The sequence below is a fragment of the Rhinolophus hipposideros genome (assembly GCF_964194185.1).
Source record: "Rhinolophus hipposideros genome assembly, chromosome: 20".
Taxonomy (NCBI): Eukaryota; Metazoa; Chordata; class Mammalia; order Chiroptera; family Rhinolophidae; genus Rhinolophus; species Rhinolophus hipposideros.
The window spans coordinates 3,152,022-3,170,115 of NC_138066.1; the positions used below are offsets into that span (position 1 = coordinate 3,152,022).

An 18,094-nucleotide genomic window follows, 5' to 3' on the forward strand; every position below is an offset into this window, starting at 1 on the left:
CAGTGCTAGGGACTGAAATTTATTCTTATTCATCATTGATTTAATATCACATTCTATCTCTCTCCAAAGCTCAGTTGGTTAGAGAGAGCAGCCTTTGGAGATCCCACCAAGTAAACATATAAGTATTTGCAAAATACATGCTCTTTTGCTATATTATAAAATGGCACCACCAGTTCAGTCCTCTAACCTAGAAACCAGGGAGTCACTTTCCATTTCTCTTCTTCCTCACCCCAACATTTAATTCATCCATGTTGTCCTGACCATTCTACCATCTATTAATCTCTCCGATTAGTCCCCTCCTGTACATCCCTACCGCTATTGCCCTGACTCAGGTCCTTATTTTTATCATAACAGCCTCCTCATCTCTTTCCATCCTCCGTTGCCAAAGCCATATCTGTAAAATGCCAATACGATCATGTGACCACCTTTTTTAAAACCTTCAATGGTTGGCCAGTCCTTGGAACAGTCCAAACTCCGCAAATATTCCCTCATTTATATACAAATAAACTCTTAGTTTCTGGGGTACGAGGCTAAAATTCCTGAATAATTAATGAACTAACTTGAATTAAATCAATTAATTTTCTTACCTCCTGCTCAGAGAGCCCATCAATAATTTCTGAAATCTCATGCTCACTCCTAGCAATGGTGGCTGAAAGACCAGCTCCCCTCTGCCCAACTCTAAATATGAGAAAGAAATTATAAATATATTTAAAGGCCTTTTATAAAGAAGACATATAAATTACTTTTATATGGATTATTTTTCTAAATAAGACTTTTTTAACCAACTAGAAGTCAGAGAAGAAACCTGAAATTCTATTAACTATTTTTAAGTAATTTGCTTTAGTCATCTATAAAATTAACAATTTAAATGCTGACATTAAGATTTAAAGGTTACACGCCCAAGTTCAAATGGTAGAACTCTTAATGGGAAACTTCTGGAAAACAACAATTACTGGTACCATATCCATTTCAAATGCCCGTCTTTTGCTAGCCTTCCAGAGAATAGAATAGCAGGCTTAGAAAACTACATTAAAAGGAGGGTAAAAAAACACAACCATCATCTCTCACAAAAACTTAATCATAAAGGGGCTTACATGACTTACATGAGACAGTAGAGAAGAAAACTAAAGTTTTTGCCTTTACAAAATACTTGTTCTCTAAAAGTAAAACAAATCAGAAACTATCTACCATTATCAAAGAATTTCTTAATTAGCAACCAACTTAATACTGTTTATGTAGGTAGATAATGAAGGACAGAGATATTCAAGTCTATTCTTAACTGTCATTTCCAAAGAAATGGGTATTTTCAAGAACTAATTAATTTCATAATATTCATTTAAATTTAAATTCAACAGCATGATTGAACATAAAAATATTAAATTTACCAAGACATAATCTTTGATAGTTAATAATGAAGTTTTATATTCAAAATAAGAGTTCTTTATGAGCTCTCTTAATGATCAGATTCAGGTAACAATAAATATTATGAAAGAGCAAAAGTATGATTCAAAGGAAAATAGCATAAACACCACACTACTTACCTTTGAAATCTTTCTTGTTGTTCTCTTTGTTTTCGAATTTCTGGAAACTGCTTTTCATAGTATTCCCTTGTTTTGCTTTCTTTAGCTTTCCTTCGAGGATTATTTTCTATTCTGTCCACTTTTTTCTCCCATGCCTCCATGAGCTGATCATAACGTTGGCAGATTTTTTGTTCCTATTAAATACCCGTAGTAAATAATTAAATGAAACTCTGTGATTCTGACAAACCTAATACTTTAAATGCTACTTTTTTTCTTAAATGCTATTTCTTAAGGCAAAGTCAGAAGTACATTTAGCCTATGACTCAACTGTGAATGAAGAGTTGTCCTTGATCTGAAAGGAGAGAAACGGAGCTCTATTTCCTATGAAAGATCAACATACAGAGCATATTTTGGTGGGATTTTTTTTAGTTAACGTTAAAACTATGTAAATTAACGAACTAACTGATGAGCTTCTACTTATAGCTGACCAGCTGGTTTTATTATTTTTCTGATAACAATACATGCCTTGTCAAAAAAAATGTAAAATTAAAAACAGAATCACATAAATAGTTCATAATCCCAATCACCCAAGGACAACCATGTTAACAATTAGTTGTTATTCTTCTAATCTGTCAGAGAAAACACTCACACTTTAACCATTCCTCTATTGTTGCAGGTTTTGGTTACTCGCAGTTTTTTGTTATTATAAATAATGTTATATAGTAAACATTTTTGACAGTCTAGAGAAGACAGAAATTGGTTGTACTTTTTCATAAAAAGAAATCCAGTGAATTACATGAAATCAAGAGTTAATACTTTAGAAGCATCAATAATGTATGACCTCATTTTATAAATATAAAAGAAGAGAAAGAAGAACCCTCCTGCACAGAACTGTACACATGTCTGACGACACACGGGCTAAAAAAAGATGTGGAAGGACTCATGAAAAACTGTTAACTGGTCATTTCATCAAGAAAGTAACATTAGAGAAGAGAATATCTTCCTCACACTCTGTACCACCCCCTTACTCCACTTCTCAATCATTCTTTGCAACTGCTGTATGTCTTTCTTATCCTTCCCCTTTTCTCCATCTCTACTGCTACCTCCTCCTCAGTACAGGCCAACATCAACCTCTAGACTAAACTAAGAGCCTCCTAAATGTCTCCCATGCATTCTTAATGATATCGCCAGATGCAAATTCTTAAAATACAAACCTGAACATTTCATTTCCTCAATTCAAACACTTAAAAGCTAATCCAAAGTCTCCTATGTGACCTCCAGGGCTGTGCAGGACCTGGCCCTGGCTTCCCCAGGCAGCCTCATTCCTCACCACACTCCCAGCTCGGTGTGAGCCCTAGCCATCTCTGAACCTGCCACATTCCCTCTGCCTCCCAGACCTTCATTTAAGCGGCTCCCTCTGCTTGTTCAAGTTTCCAGAGTACTGCTTTTCCTGTGAAATTTCCCTTCATGATTCGTGTCTCTATTAGCTGTCCCCCTTAAATGCTCACAGTCATCTGTATGTCCTTTACTATGGTACGATCACAATACCATAATTGCCTGCTAACTTATCTGTCCCCTGTTATACCTTGGGCTCCCTAAGGGCTAAAACCAGATGACTATCTTGCTCACCTTTGTAGAATGATACATGAGACAGCGTAAACAGCCGATAAATATTAAACAAATCAATGAACATATAAACTTTATAACTATTGTATGAAGTACAGAAAAACAAAAAATCTGCGCTTCTGTGTTTACATCACCAGGTAGCAAATTTAGCAATTTCTACAATTACAACAGAATTATTACTAGATAGGAAAGAAATACTTCAGCTAATTTCTTGTTTAATATTTGTATATTCTTGGCAAAAAAAAAAAAAAAATTCAAGATTGAAGGACTAGATTGGCAAATTAGAACATTAGAAGTTATATGCCAAATAGAAGCTGCTGACTCCTGAGCTTTACAATTCATTAACTGTAAGGTCATTAAATATAAGATACAAAGTTCATTTTTGATGTGAATCAAAGAACATCTTTTATTTAAACAACTGAATTTAAATGAATCAAGTTTGTCTAAAATTAGTACGAACATGCTATGAAAATAAGAATACTGGTATTGTATTTTCTGTAACTTAATTTCCATGAAGACTATAACCGCAAAACTTTTGGACCGCAAGTCATATAATAAATATGAAAAACTATTTGAATTTTAAAAAGCTGAACTTTAGCTGACCCAGTTTCTAATGAGAGAACAGTAATATCTACTCAAGCATGACCATAACTTACCCACATTTGTTTGAGGGTTAAGAGACTAAGTGTAGATCATCTCATTTCTCTATGATATTTTTTAACTACTCACCATTTTCTTTATTTTGGCTAGATGAAAATGTTATACATAGACAACCAAAGAAATTGACTTGATAATGCTATTAAATGTGAATTATGATATCAAAATGTTGTTAGATTTATATTTAAGCTATCTATTATTTCTTTCTAAATCAGCACCTTTTCTCAAATACAATAGGAACCATTCTCAATAATGGGAAAGTGAATGCCTACATGAGCATGAATGGGAAAGTTGCACATATTTCAGTTAACAAGGATAGGACCTCACCCTTTGTTTTCTTGCATGATTTCTTCTTTTAAAAAATAAAATGAGTTTTTTCCTCATCACCTGGTTTCTAGAAGAGAAAAATATGGTTGTATGACATTAAGAAAAAGCACAATTTAATAATACATTCACTTTTTATTTTTCAGAGACACTGAAAAACAAGCAAAGATCACTTAAGAATATATGAATGATGTAATCAAAATTAATCCTAATTTTTTCACCCTGCAAAACAAGACTTTTGCAATAATTAGAACTGACTAAAATTCCTCCCATTCTACAGCATAACTTTATACAAATAGTATTTTCAAATATTACATCCAATTACAAGCAAATATTATTTTAAAATTATAATTATACCATTACTGATTCTTTTTAAGAATTCTGGTGATATAAACATCTGTGTACCCTCTGGAGGAGGGGAGGTAGAATAGAAGGAAAAGCTTTTAAAGTTACCTCCCTACCTCAGGATTGGTGCTGACCTCCCTTCTATGAGAATGTATACCCACATAGAGAGGTGACTTCTGCTTTAAACAGAAGATTTTCTTCAATCACAAAAATGACACAATCCACTCTAAGAAGTAATGGAGGGCAATGTGACAAGACAGGAAAACTCTTATATCTTAATATAACAGTTTCACTTTTTAAATGTGAAGCATTGTGACCTTCAAAAACAATGACATGCAGGTTCAAATACAAATATTTATACCCCACCTACTTCCAGAAAGGATTTCAAGCTGATTATTCAAATATAAATACAAAGCCAAGGCAAGTAGAAGTAATTTTTTGGATTATCTGCCACTCAGGACTAACAGTGACACTGGCTCCACTCAAATAAGCATGGACAATCAGGAGCTGGCTATATGGAAAAGTAGCCAAGAGATGAAAAGAATTATTAAAAAGTACATTTGCTATTTCATACAAAGCAAATGATGGTGATGAAAGAATAGCTACTGAACGATTCATAATGAGTACATGCAGCTGAGTAAATGATATCTCACAAGGAATTTTACACATACAGTGGAAGCATTACCATATATTCAGTTTGTTCTAACTGTAATTATATGCTGCTCAAAAGCAAATGACAATCAATAAATATAACTTAAAATGTTTCCTAAGAATTTAAGTGAAGAAGTCGGCCAGTCAGTAATTCAGCTCAGGACAGCGTACTAAGCATTGTAGGTAACATGAAATAAATCAGACAGAGCTGCTCTCCAGCTAATAATGGGTGAGGGGGGAGAGGGGAGACAGAACACAAACACAACTGAAGCTTTGTGGAAAAAAAAATCATTAAAAATAGCCAACTAGATTTTATCTGCTATTCTTTTTAAAAATGTTAAAACAGCTAAACAGTTCCAAAACAAGGTATATTTTATATGAGTTTTGTCTAACCTACCCCTAAGGGTTGTCAAGACCACAGTAGCATCTCACAGAAAATTTCTAAGTATATGACTTTTATTATGAACCACTTTCTTAACAAAAGTTAAAATTATTCAAATTTCCATTTTTCATGCATACTACCATGCAAATTATATTTGCCACCAGTTCTGCAAAGTAGTCAACTATTGCACATATTCTAAGAAATTTTTTAAAAAGAAAAAAAAAGGTATATATATATATATATAGCAATGTGCTCATTAGTAACTATACTAGTAAATAATTATAATGTTCTGGTTATACTTAATAAAACATATGAAATAGAAGTATCACACTTTTGTTACAAACTAAGAATAATTCACCTAAAATTCTCTTAAAGTATGATAATTTTAAAAAAAGATACCTATCCTCCTCTCTTACTTCAATCAGATCAAGAAATTCGGTTTTCTTTTTTATTTATTTTCTTATTCTAAAATCCACATCCATAAAGGCCTGGTATCGGATGAGCAAGGCTAAGCAAACTACATTCTGGAGCAGTCTCCTCACCCACGTGAGGTAACTGAGCGCTTCCAAGGCACCAGGACATTAAATGGTAGAAGGGTCTACAAATACCGTCATTAGCAACAGTCATGGAAGGGATTTCCCTAGAATAGGATTTTGAATAATGATAAAATGATCCGTGGCACTTCTACTTTGCAATGGCAGATGTGGCTTGGTGGGGGACGGTGTCATCACTAGTCTTAAATGAAAAAGCTTCATTATCTTACTTCATCATGCGCCTTGCAGGTACTCCACTGAAAAAAAGACAAAACAGGAGGCAAAAAATTCAAGCCTCAAGGTAAGCCATTTCAATTTTAAGTATCCACCTTTTTTTACTAGCAGATTATAAAACCAGCTAGTTTTATGCAATACTTTATTTCATTTTTTTTGGCCTCGGAAACTCAAAGCTGTTACCCCAACCCCCAAGAAGCCAGAGGAAGATAACATATAGTAAAACAACAGCAAATTACACAAATCTAAAACACACCTATACTATATTATAATAATATGTCAGCAGATAAAATAAAAATGATCTCTTTATAGACTATATGGTCTTTAACTAAAGAACTCCAAAAATTATAAATACTTACGTCTTGATGTTCTCATGGTACACCTTGGTATCTGATGGCTGGTTATAGAGTGGCTATAAAATAAATCACATATTAATATATAAAATGTTGTACTTATGTCTATGAAAAGACAAAAAAATAATTTATATTTTAACGTAAGCCTAGATAAAGTACTACTGGGTCTACATAATATATGCCCTACCAAAAACTCCATACATTTGGGTTTCCTGAATAACTCTGTTTACCCCATCTCCTAATAATGCCATTCCTGTGAGAAAGTTTATAAATCTACTGTATCTCATAATAAATACATTCATTCACAGATTTTTAATTTTAAAGGCAAAGGAAGATTAAGCACCACCATCATCCTAACAGAATGATTCAAAGAGCTTTCTTATTCTTTTCTTACTTCTTCCTCCTTCTACCTGGATTGATTAAATGGCTGCCCAGGATAATGGTTCTGCAAAGGTAATCAAGTTCACGCACAATTATTTTAAACTTTATCACAAATTTACTGCCCAGCTACATTCCTCTCACCCCAAAATAAATAGATTGCATTCCACCTTACCCCAAGAAAAACTACTACAAGAAAGCACTAGAAACAAAAACACAGATTTCTTACCAGTTCAACTTTTGGGCCAAGACCTTCAAATATTTTATGAGCTTCTTCTGCTTTTTTCTACAAAGACATTATTATATTGTATAATTAAAAATTATATTACCTAAGTGCAAAATCACTACCAATTTAATCATACTTACTTAAAGACTACTCTATAGTTAAACTTATTTCCAAACATCCTTCTTTCATAGGCTAAAAGTCTCTCTAATTCTATTTTCAGAGTTTCCTCACCAAATGCAGTCAAAGCTTAACATTTATATTGAAAGCACCACCTAAAGAATTGGTAAGTTCTTAAATGCAAACATATTAAGATTCCATGGAGAGGGAACAGAGATCCACAATTAGAAATGAATCCCTCAAACGTTCTAAAATATTTCAACTCATAGTATCTTTAATGAAATTTAAATACATAGAACACCATAAAAAAGTTGTGAATCTTTACTCTGGGAAGCCTAACTGATCTCTTTTGAGACCAGCTTATAATAAGTTTACTTTCTAGTTACAAGAAAACCTTAGTAATAACCCAAACAATAGAGAAAACAACTGATTTGATTAACTCAAAAGTGCTCACTAGTAAATAAATGTTGTATTATATATGTTTTTACATGCCATTTCAAAAGTAAAATAATCTTGACCAAAGTGCTATCTAACAGAAAACTTCCTTTAATAGACAAATGAAATCCAACAAAATTCAATACTAAAGATGTTTAAACTGGAATTACAAGTGTGATTAAAAAATACAGTGAATGTTGAAATAAAAAAATTTTATTACAGTAAAAGACCCATTGCCATTAATCCTCCTCAAAATACTCCCCCTCACTTCAAACACACTTATGCCATCAAGAACGCCACTTTCTGAGCCAGTTCTGGAAGTCCTCTTTCGTGAGTGTCTTTACTTCATCCTCCATCATGGTAACACTCCCTGTCACGTATCACTTCTGGTACGGAAATTTCTGTCAAGTAAAAACATTATGATGTGCTTACTTCGGCAGCACATACACTAAAAACATTACGGTGTGTCCTCATCCACCTTATTCACTGGATCTGGCACTGTGTGACTTCTGGCTCTTCCCCAAAGTCAAAGGAAAGGAAAACATTTTTAATCTATTCGGGACATGGAGGCAGCCACGACAGCGCAACTAATGACACTCACGAAAGAGTACTTCCAGAACTGCTTCAGAAAGTGGCAAGAACAATGGGGGAGTGTTTTGAGTAAGATTAATGGCAATGTGTCTTTTACCGTAATAAAATATTTTCAATTTAAACATTCACCTATTTTTTGATCACACCTCGTATACGACTGGCAAATGTTTCAGTGGTTCTCAAATCTCTCTCTTGCTCCCAACACATTCTCATTAGTAACAATGGCTCATTGTCTGCAGCAGACCCACACCTCACTGCATTTGTAGCTGGAAAACTCTGTAGGGCTTCTATTGCCACACATAAATGGGAAGGAATGGGTATCAACCAGTATTCCCCATGTGTATAAAAAGCCATTCCCTTAAATATTCTCCTTTTCATTTCATTTATCAATCACAGTCAATCAAGTGTAATATTTATTTAGCATATGTAAAAAGAACTATGTTTACCCAGCTTAGGAAGAACAAAATAGTGTAATGTACTTCCCAATCTCCAAGAAACTTAAAAGTTTATTGAGAAATAAACATATTAATAATGTCAAATACAAAACTATAAATATACCCATTAAATTTGCGTAGCAAATCCTATTTCTAGCAATAGTTTTAAGGCAGGATTTGTCAACGTTTTATTATTAACGTTTGGGGCCAGATATTTCTTTGTTGTGGAGATGTCCCATACGTTATAGGATATTTAGAATTGTCTGTGGCCTCTACGCACTACATACCAGTAGCACTCCACCCCTCCCCCAAATTATGACAATCAAAAAAGTCTCCGTTTGAGAACAACTGCTCTAAGGTAACTATTAATCTCAAGAAGACAAATGTAATTATAACAAAATTCAAATTTATTAGCTTTAGGTATATATTAAATGACACATAAATATCATCACAGATGATAAATTTGGAAATATCTAGCACCTGCAACTCTATCTAGACCAACACTCACCAGTTTTAAATACATTTTCTCAAGGCACTCTATACTAGAGTCTACCAAGAACAGGCAGGCTAAGTGACTTGTACATAAATAACACTGAAAGCCAAGGGAGCAAAATTATCTTATGGCAAATACTTACTAGTATCCTATTACATGAGGCACTTACCTTTTCAGGGCTAATTTTAAAGGCTGGTATTTAAAATGTCTGTAGACCCCAAGAGTTAAGTTTTGCAAAGTTTTATTAAAATATTTGACTTCATCTTGGCTTAACTGCTAAGAATAAATTAACCTATCAATAGTTTTGCAGAAAAAAATTAATTTAAAACTCTCACATTTCCATATTATTTTATTCTAAGTCTACAGATAGAAGTAATTAATTCCTCAAACATATGCTGAGTATGTTCTGTGTGCCAGGCACTTGCTAGACACTAAGAAAACAATGAAGAAGATTGCTTTTCCTTGAGTAGGAGGAAAAGGGATCTTGAAAGGCTTCGCAGAGAAAATTATACTGGAGTTGGGTCTTGAAGTACAAGTATACTAGAGAGACAAGAGACAGATAAGAAAGACAAGACATAGGGACACCTGAAGGCAGGGGCAAAAACGTGGGGGTAAAGGTTAACAACAACTTCAAGTGAATATTCAAAATCTCTTCTGGCAGAATATCACTAAGAAAGAAGTATTGGGCCAGGGAAGTAGGCATGTAAGCACTGATTAAAAGTTTGGGCTGTTCTGTACATAGTGGGAAGTCATCAAAAGGTTGTATTTGGAGAATCACGTCAGGGGACTCAAATATGAAGGATAGGTTACAAAGAAAAAAGACTGAAGGAAGGAAACTCATTATCTATGAGAGAGATAAGAGTTCAAATTAAGCTACTTCTGAAGGAGGAAGAGAGAATCAATTGATCAGACCAATATTTAGGAAGTCAGACTGATGCTCTTCGCTGATTAGCTAAATCTACAATGGCAGGCACATAGAGAGAAACAGATAATTCCCAGACACTGGCCCAGGTGACTAGAGATTGCTGGCATTAAGTATACTCTACTGTCAATCCCTTTCTTTCTTCTGGTGTCACATTAATGTACAAATCATTCAAGCAAAATATAAACAAGATGGTTTTGAAAACTAAAGTCCACACACTCCCTTTCCTATATGTATTATAATTCTGAAATGAGAGCTTTTATAAATACTTTTGGAACCCAAAACTGGGAAGGGAACAGCAAATTGAACTATTGAAACAGTCCAGAGAAGAGTCTGTTTAGAGACTAAATGAATGTTAGTCTGAAGTTTAAATATTATGCAAGGCACCTTTTTCTCTCAGGAAGCCAATTTTAAAATTAACAGTCACATTTGGCCAGTTTTCTTCCTCCCACTAACTTTCTAAATAAAAGAAAGATGCCTTACACAAAATAATGGCCCCTGTCTCTTAAGCCACATTTGGCTTAACTCCCAACCAGTGTAGAGTGCTGCCAAACAAGGAACAAGAAGTGTACGGTTGTCATCATCTCTGCCTATGGTGTCAAAACAGATAAGGTCATTCATTACAGAAAGCTCAAGAAGCAGTGAAGACCTTACAAAAGGCAGCATGGTGAGGCAGAAAAGCATTGAAAAGTTAGTCGTGAGAAAGCCTGTACTCTAGGCCCAGCTGTACTCTCATCACTTCCCCTCCACGAACCTCCACTACAATTCTATGACTACACAAATACAACCACAGCAGATGACTAGCAGCAGAGTATACAAAAATAATATATTTTTTAAAAGATGATTCCTACAGTACTGTGAGTTGAAAATAATCCTCATTGTAATTCTAATAATAAAACAGATTTCAAATTTGGTGGTGGTTCTGTTTTCCACAGACCACACAACAAACTGAGTATATAAATGCTAACATGGAAAAAAGGGGTCTGAAAGGAGTTTTCTGTTTTGTTGATGGGTATCAAGAAACATTTACTATACTAATGAATGAAAACACATATATACAAAAATTAAACACAAATTAAATTCTCTATCAGAGCTTCTTCAATAGTTATCAGTCCTCACATCCTAGTCAGGCAACCACAGAATTCATTAATGCTGCAACTATTTATTAGGCCTGTAAAAAAGGGCTAACAATCAATTAATAAATATCACTGAAATCAGTTTATTTGAAAATTAACTCATACCAAGAAAGAATTCAACACTTCATTTTATAGGATTCTTTTCCATTGTTATCAGTTCTAATCCCTATTTACTTTGTCCCTGAGGTCCCAAACTGGCCCCAAAGCCTACTAGCCCACAAAGGTATTTTATTTTTCTAGAGTGTTTTTTAAAAAGCAGGAAATTTCACATAAAACTCCAAGTTCCTGGCTTCTCTTAAATAAGGGAGCACCTGTGAACCCAGGGCCACATCCCTGCCCCAAAGCACTGCCACTCTAGCTATACCATGAGGCAGTCCACGTCACTCACTTCTCTTCCTGATCCCTTTAGAGAATCCACCCTCACTAGATGGATCTTCCTGTACATGACTCTGTCCATTCAATAAATTGGACTAATTTTTAACTCAGCCAAGAAAATCATATTAATTGCCCATATTACCTGCATGACACCTATCTTAAGTATTATATATCCGATGATTTTCAGTTATCTATATACATACATACATGTATATCTGAGTCCAAGATCATTCCTATAATTTATTCATTGATTAAGTCAGTTGCTTTTCTTGAGGCCAATTTCTTTTAGGATCTGGGCTAATATAAAGTTATAGGCTACCTGTGTAAGATGCACTGATTCTAATGACTCTACTCACTAATCACAAAATCAAATAAATTGAATCAACAATCCCAACTTCTACCTTGTGACCATGTTTAGCTAACAAGCCTATTCTCTCCCCTACTACTTAAAGCATATTATTCTTTTTCTGGACTGGAGACTTCTGAAGCCCAGTGTTAAGCAGTTCCATTGGAAAGTTTTCTTTATATTAAGGTGAAGTCAGTTTCCTTTTGACTGCTAGTTCCTGCATTGGATTAAAAAAAAAATAGCTATAACATCACAAAATTATTCACAGAACTGAGGCCTGGACACTTTATAGAGTATAAAGAAAGAAATTGTTTTAAGAAACCTAAAAATAGCCAAGTTCACCAAAAGGCCAATGGCCTCACACTTTATAACTAAGATTCAAATCAAACCCCAGCTATTAATTCTGAAGCTGAAAATGTATGTCATTTCCACATCCAATGACCAATCTCTAATAGAATGGTACCAGTATTTGGCATTAAATGTCCCTTATAAAGTGAAAAACTACAGAATGGCTGTTGTGTATTATTTGCTACAAACTTGCTTGCCAATATTTATATAATAGGAAAGAGACTCAGCTGATAAAGGTATACTCATTAAATATTTATACAATATAACATTTAAATGAAATATTAAATAATTTAAGACACACCTGTCAACTTTTCTTCAATTTATAAGGAAAAACCACCAAGTTTCAGTCAAAGTTTAAGGACATTTAAAATTATAACAGAAACCAGGTTTTAATACAATTAACATTACAACAGAACACGCTGGTAACTACAAGAGGCACAGTCAAGGAGTTTTAAAGACCTGTGCCATTAGAAATAACATGTGCTTACCCGATTCTCATCATAAATAATTTGGACAATACTGCGGTGTTTCTGCTCCACGGGAGGAGGGGACACAGGCTTTTCAGGCTCAGGAGGTTTAGCTGCTTCTTCTTCGAGCTGTTGCTAAAAGACCCGAAAGGAAGAGTCAGGAGGCATCTCTTGCAAGTCACCCCCACCAGCAATTACTTGCCAGAGATAACACATGCTACTGAGCAATGCTTTGCTGATTTCTATAGGGTAATCATTTACTCTACTAGGGTCTAGACTCAAGGGCTCTAACAAATCCAATCATTTATTTTGACTAATAACTAAACAACACAAATCATCATTGGATAAATAAATCCTTTATATAATAAGGAAAACTAAACATGTGAAGGTACCCCATATACTTCTATCATCATGACCTTGTGTGGCACTGGAAAACACTTTTATACATTATAGATACACAGTATGTGTTAATGTCTGGTGGGGGAAGAGTATGGGAGAACTGCCTTTAAATATTAATCCTTAACTCAGCATAGCACCATGTACCCCCCCCCCCCCGCTACCCACCCAACAATCTGTATTTTGTAGTCAATAGGCACTGGCAAAATCACAAGAATATGGACCGCTTGTGTGTGCAATTACAGAGCTGAATCCTGTATTACTCTGCCTACATTTGCACCTTAGGGTCACCTTTTACAAATAGAGTGATCTCATACGTCCTCATCTAAATCTTGAGCAAGAATATAAACCACTCACATGTAAAGAAGGGAAAGTGATCCTATCTATCACGTAGCTTTTTGAGGACTGCACAACTCAAAAGCACATTACAACTATAAATGTTCAGTAAATATTATCTACTATTATTACTGAAGTAAGCAGGGACTTTGCTTGGTTCACTGCTTTTTTTCCCAGCACCTAAACCAGTGATACCCAATAAATGCTCAACAAAAAGCCACAAAAAAGTGTAAGTTCACTGCCTAAGATGATAACAAAGACATTAGGTGAAGATGTTACGTCTACTAAAAGCCTAGAATAAAAAATTATCCATACTACTAAATAAGACTAATAGTGAAGGCTCCTATTAACATAATTCAGAGCACACGCAAATGAAAGGACAAAAATCTTCTGAGAGAGAAGCTTCGAGGACCACTTCCACTTTGGAATTATAAATATTCTTGGGCTGGCCCGGTGGCTCAGGTGGTTGGAGCGCCCTGCTCCTATTGCTGAGGTCACTGGTTCGATTCCCACATGGACCAGTGAGCTGCGCCCTCTACAGCTAAGATTGTGAACAATAGTTCTCCCTGGAGCTGGGCTGCCATGAGCAGCCGGAGGTTGGCATCGGCTGCCGTGAGCTACCATGGGCTGCTGAGTGCTGCTGCGGGCTGCTGTGGACTGCTGCAGGCTGCTATGGGCTGCCACGGGCTACCCTATGCCATGAGCAGCCGGTGGCCAGCGTGAGTGGCCGGGAGCCAGCGAGAGCTGCTGGGAGCCGACCGGGGACCACCACTGTCTTAGCCATGGGGGAGCACAATACACAACAGCTTGAACCAGACTTCAGGGAGAGGCAGTAGAAGAGGGGAAAAAGAAAAAAGTATTCTTGCAGTCTGCTATCTATGTAAGCAATTTTGGAGTTAGATCATTTTTATGGGAATAAGTTCTTCAACCATGCACTTTCTTTCCTTTACCCAGAGGGCCTTCATTTAGAATACCTGTTCGGCAGGTGTAGATAAAAGAATAAACAAGTTTCAGTAAATCATATTTTGTTCTTAGTACCTAAGTAGGGCTATACAAAATTATTGGAACAGAAAGGGTAAATCAGAAATGAAAGAGAAGTTACAACAGACACCATAAAAATACAAAGAACTATACAGGAATATTATGAAAGGCTACATATACACCACCAAATTCAATAACCTAGAGGAAATGGACAAGTTCTTAGAAATATATACCCTTCCTATACTGAATCACGAAGAATGGAAAATATAAATGGACCAATCAACAGTAAGGAAACTGAAAATCATCAAAAAGTAAAAGTCCAGAACCAGATGGCTTCATTAATGAATTCTACCAAACATTCAAAGAAGATTTAATACCTAACCTTCTCAAACTCTACCAAAAAATTGAAGAACAGGCAATCCTCCTAACTAATTTTATGAGGCCAACACTACCCTGATACAAAAACCTGGAGAGGACAACACATAAAAAGATAATTAGAGACCAATATCTCTGATCAACATAAATGCAAAAATCCTAAACAAAGTACTAGCAAATCAAATACAACAATATATTAAAAAGATTATACATCACAATCAAGCAGGGTTAATTCCAGAGGCACAAGGATGGTTCAATATATGCAACTCGATCAGTGTGATACACTACATTAACAGAATAAAGAAGGAAAACTTTAAGAACATATCAACAGATGCAGAAAAAGCATTTGACAAGATATAATATCCATTTATGATTAAAACACTCAATAAGGGGGTGGCCAGTTAGCTCAGTTGGTTATAGCATGGTGCTGATAACACCAAGGTTGCCTGTTCAATCCCTGCATGGGCCACTGTGAGCTGCACCTTCCTTAAAAAAACAAACAAACAAACAAAAAAACACTCAATAAAACCGGTATAGAAAAAAAGTACCTCCACATAATTAAGGCCATGTGACAAACCCTCTGCTAATATAGTCAATGGTGAAAAACAGGAAGCTTTTCCTCTAAAATCAGGAACAAGACAAGGATGCCCACTCTCACCACTGTTATTCAAAATAGTACTGGAAGTCCTTGCCAGAGCAATCAGGCAAAAGAAAGAAATAAAAGGCATCCAGGTTAGAAATGAAGAAGTAAAATAGCTCCTTTGTACATATGACATTCTTCTGTATGTAAAAACTCTAAAGACTCCACCAAACAACTATTAGAAGCAATAAACAAATACAGCAAAGTTGCAGGATACAAAAATCAATGTACAAAAACCCACGACATTCCTATATACTAACAATGAAATCTCAGAAAAAGAAATGAAAATAATTTCATTTGCAATTGCAACAAAAAGAATAAAATACCTATGAATAAACTTAACAAAGGATGTGACAGACCTATACACTGAAAACTATAAGGTATTATTGAAAAAAATTGAAGAAGACACAAAGAAATGAAAAGATAGTCCATGTTCACGGATATTCATGGATTGGAAAATCAACATAGGTAAAATGGCTATCTTATCTAAAGTAATGTAAAGATTTAATGCAATCCAAATCAAAATACCAATGGCATTTTTCAAAGAAATAGAACAAAAAACCATCAAATTTGTATGGAATGACAAAAAACCATAAGTAGCGAAAGCAATCCTGAGAAAAAAGAACAAAGCTGGAGGTATCACACTCTCTGACTTCAAATTACACTACAAAGCTACAATAATCAAAAGAGTACAGTACTAGCAGAAAAACAGATACACAGACCATGGAACAAAACTGAGAACCGAGAAATAAACCCACATGTATATGGGCAATTAACTTTTAACAAAGGAGTCAAAAATATAAAATGGAGAAAAGAAATCCTCTTCAAAAAATGGCACTGGGAAAATTGGAAAGCCACATGCAAAAGAATAAAATTAGACTGCTATTTGACACTATACACAAAAATTAACTTAAAATGAATTAAAGTTCTAAATATAAGATCTGAAACAATGAAATACATAGAAGACAACATAGATACTAAAAATAGATCTTGATCTCAGAGAGGATTTTATGACCTTGACCCCAAAGGCAAGGGAAGTAAAAGCAAAAAATAAACGAATGGCACCATGTCAAACTAAAATGCTACAGCGCAAAAAAAGCCATCAACAAAACAAAAATGCAACCAACCAAATGGGAGAAGATATTTACAAATGATACTTTCCATAAGGGACTAATATCCAAATATATAAAGAACTCATACAACTCAACAACAACAAATAAAACCAATCCTATTAAAAAATGGTCAGAGGACCTGAACAGACATTTTCCCCAAGAAGACATGCAAATGACCAACAGATACATGAAAACATGTTCAACTTCACTAGCTATAAGTGAAATGCAAATCAAAACCACAATGAGGTATGACCTCACACTTGTTAGAATGGCAATTATCAATAAGACAACAAGTAAATGTTGGGGGATATGGAGAAAAAGAAACCCTCATATACTACTGATAGGAATGTAAACTGGTACACTGGTACACTGACCAACAGTATGGAGGTTCCTCCAAAAAAATTAAGAGTACAGCTAGCTACCATATGACCCAGCAATACCTCTTCTGGGTATCTACCCAAAAAACTTGAAAATCCTTATTTGTAAAGGTCTATGTACCCCAGTTCACTGTAGCACACTATACACGGTAGCCAAGACACAGAAACAACCTAAATGTCCTTCGATGGATGACTGGATAAAGAAGGTGTGGTACACCTTTTATACAATGGAATACTAAGCAGTATAAGAAAGAATGAAGGGGCCGGCCCTGTGGCTCATGTGGTTCGAGCTCCATGCTCCTAACTCCGAAGGCTGCCAGTTTGATTCCCACATGGGCCAATGGGCTCTCAACCACAAGACTGCCAGTTCGATTCCTTGAGTCCTGCAAAGGATGGTGGGCAGCGCCCCCTGCAACTAAAATTGAACATGGCACCTTGAGCTGAGCTGCCGCTGAATGTCTCAGTTGGTTGGAGCACGTCCTCTCAACCACAAGGTTGCTGGTTCGACTCCCTCAAGGTATGGTGGGCTGTGCCCCCTACAGCGAGCATCGGCAACTGGACCTGGAGCTGAGCTGCACCCTCCACAACTAGGACTGAAAGGACAACAACTTGGAAAAAATACACACTGTTCCCCAATAAAGTCCTGTTCCCCTTCCCCAATAAAAAAATAAATAAGAATTTTCAAAAGAAAAGAATGAATGAAATACTGCCGTTTGTGACAAAGTGGATGGATCTTGGGAATATCCTGCTCAGCAAAATAAGTCAGATGGAAAAGGACGAAAATCGTATGATTGCACTCATATGTGGAATAGAAAATAGAAAGCAACAAACAAAACAAATGCATAGACACAGACAACAGAAGGGAAGCAGGGTGGTAGGGAGGATGAGGAGGAAAAAGGGGGTCAAATGTATGGTGACGGAGGGAGACTAGACTTTGGGTGGAGTGCACAATGCAATATACAAATGGTGTTTTATAGAATTGTA

At 35.5% G+C, this 18,094-nt stretch overlaps 1 protein-coding gene across 21 annotated transcripts in view; it reads right to left on the minus strand.

Annotated features, from left to right (window-relative positions):
• Positions 1-18,094, minus strand: part of NCOR1 (nuclear receptor corepressor 1) — a gene marked incomplete at its 3' end in the record, with an annotated part of 150,091 nt that overhangs the window by 96,452 nt on the left and 35,545 nt on the right. For 10 of the 21 annotated variants that reach the window (XM_081027582.1, XM_081027583.1, XM_081027585.1 and 7 more), the window contains 7 exons: positions 12,915-13,028; positions 7,233-7,289; positions 6,632-6,684; positions 6,269-6,295; positions 4,131-4,197; positions 1,542-1,714; positions 588-678 (listed from right to left, as the gene is read on the minus strand). In XM_081027582.1, coding sequence (XP_080883708.1) covers positions 588-678; positions 1,542-1,714; positions 4,131-4,197; positions 6,269-6,295; positions 6,632-6,684; positions 7,233-7,289; positions 12,915-13,028 — 582 coding nt within the window. Of the gene's footprint in view, positions 1-587; positions 679-1,541; positions 1,715-4,130; positions 4,198-6,264; positions 6,296-6,631; positions 6,685-7,232; positions 7,290-12,914; positions 13,029-18,094 lie in introns of those variants that run through there. The other 11 variants (XM_081027569.1, XM_081027588.1, XM_081027572.1 and 8 more) reach the window with 2 other exon arrangements.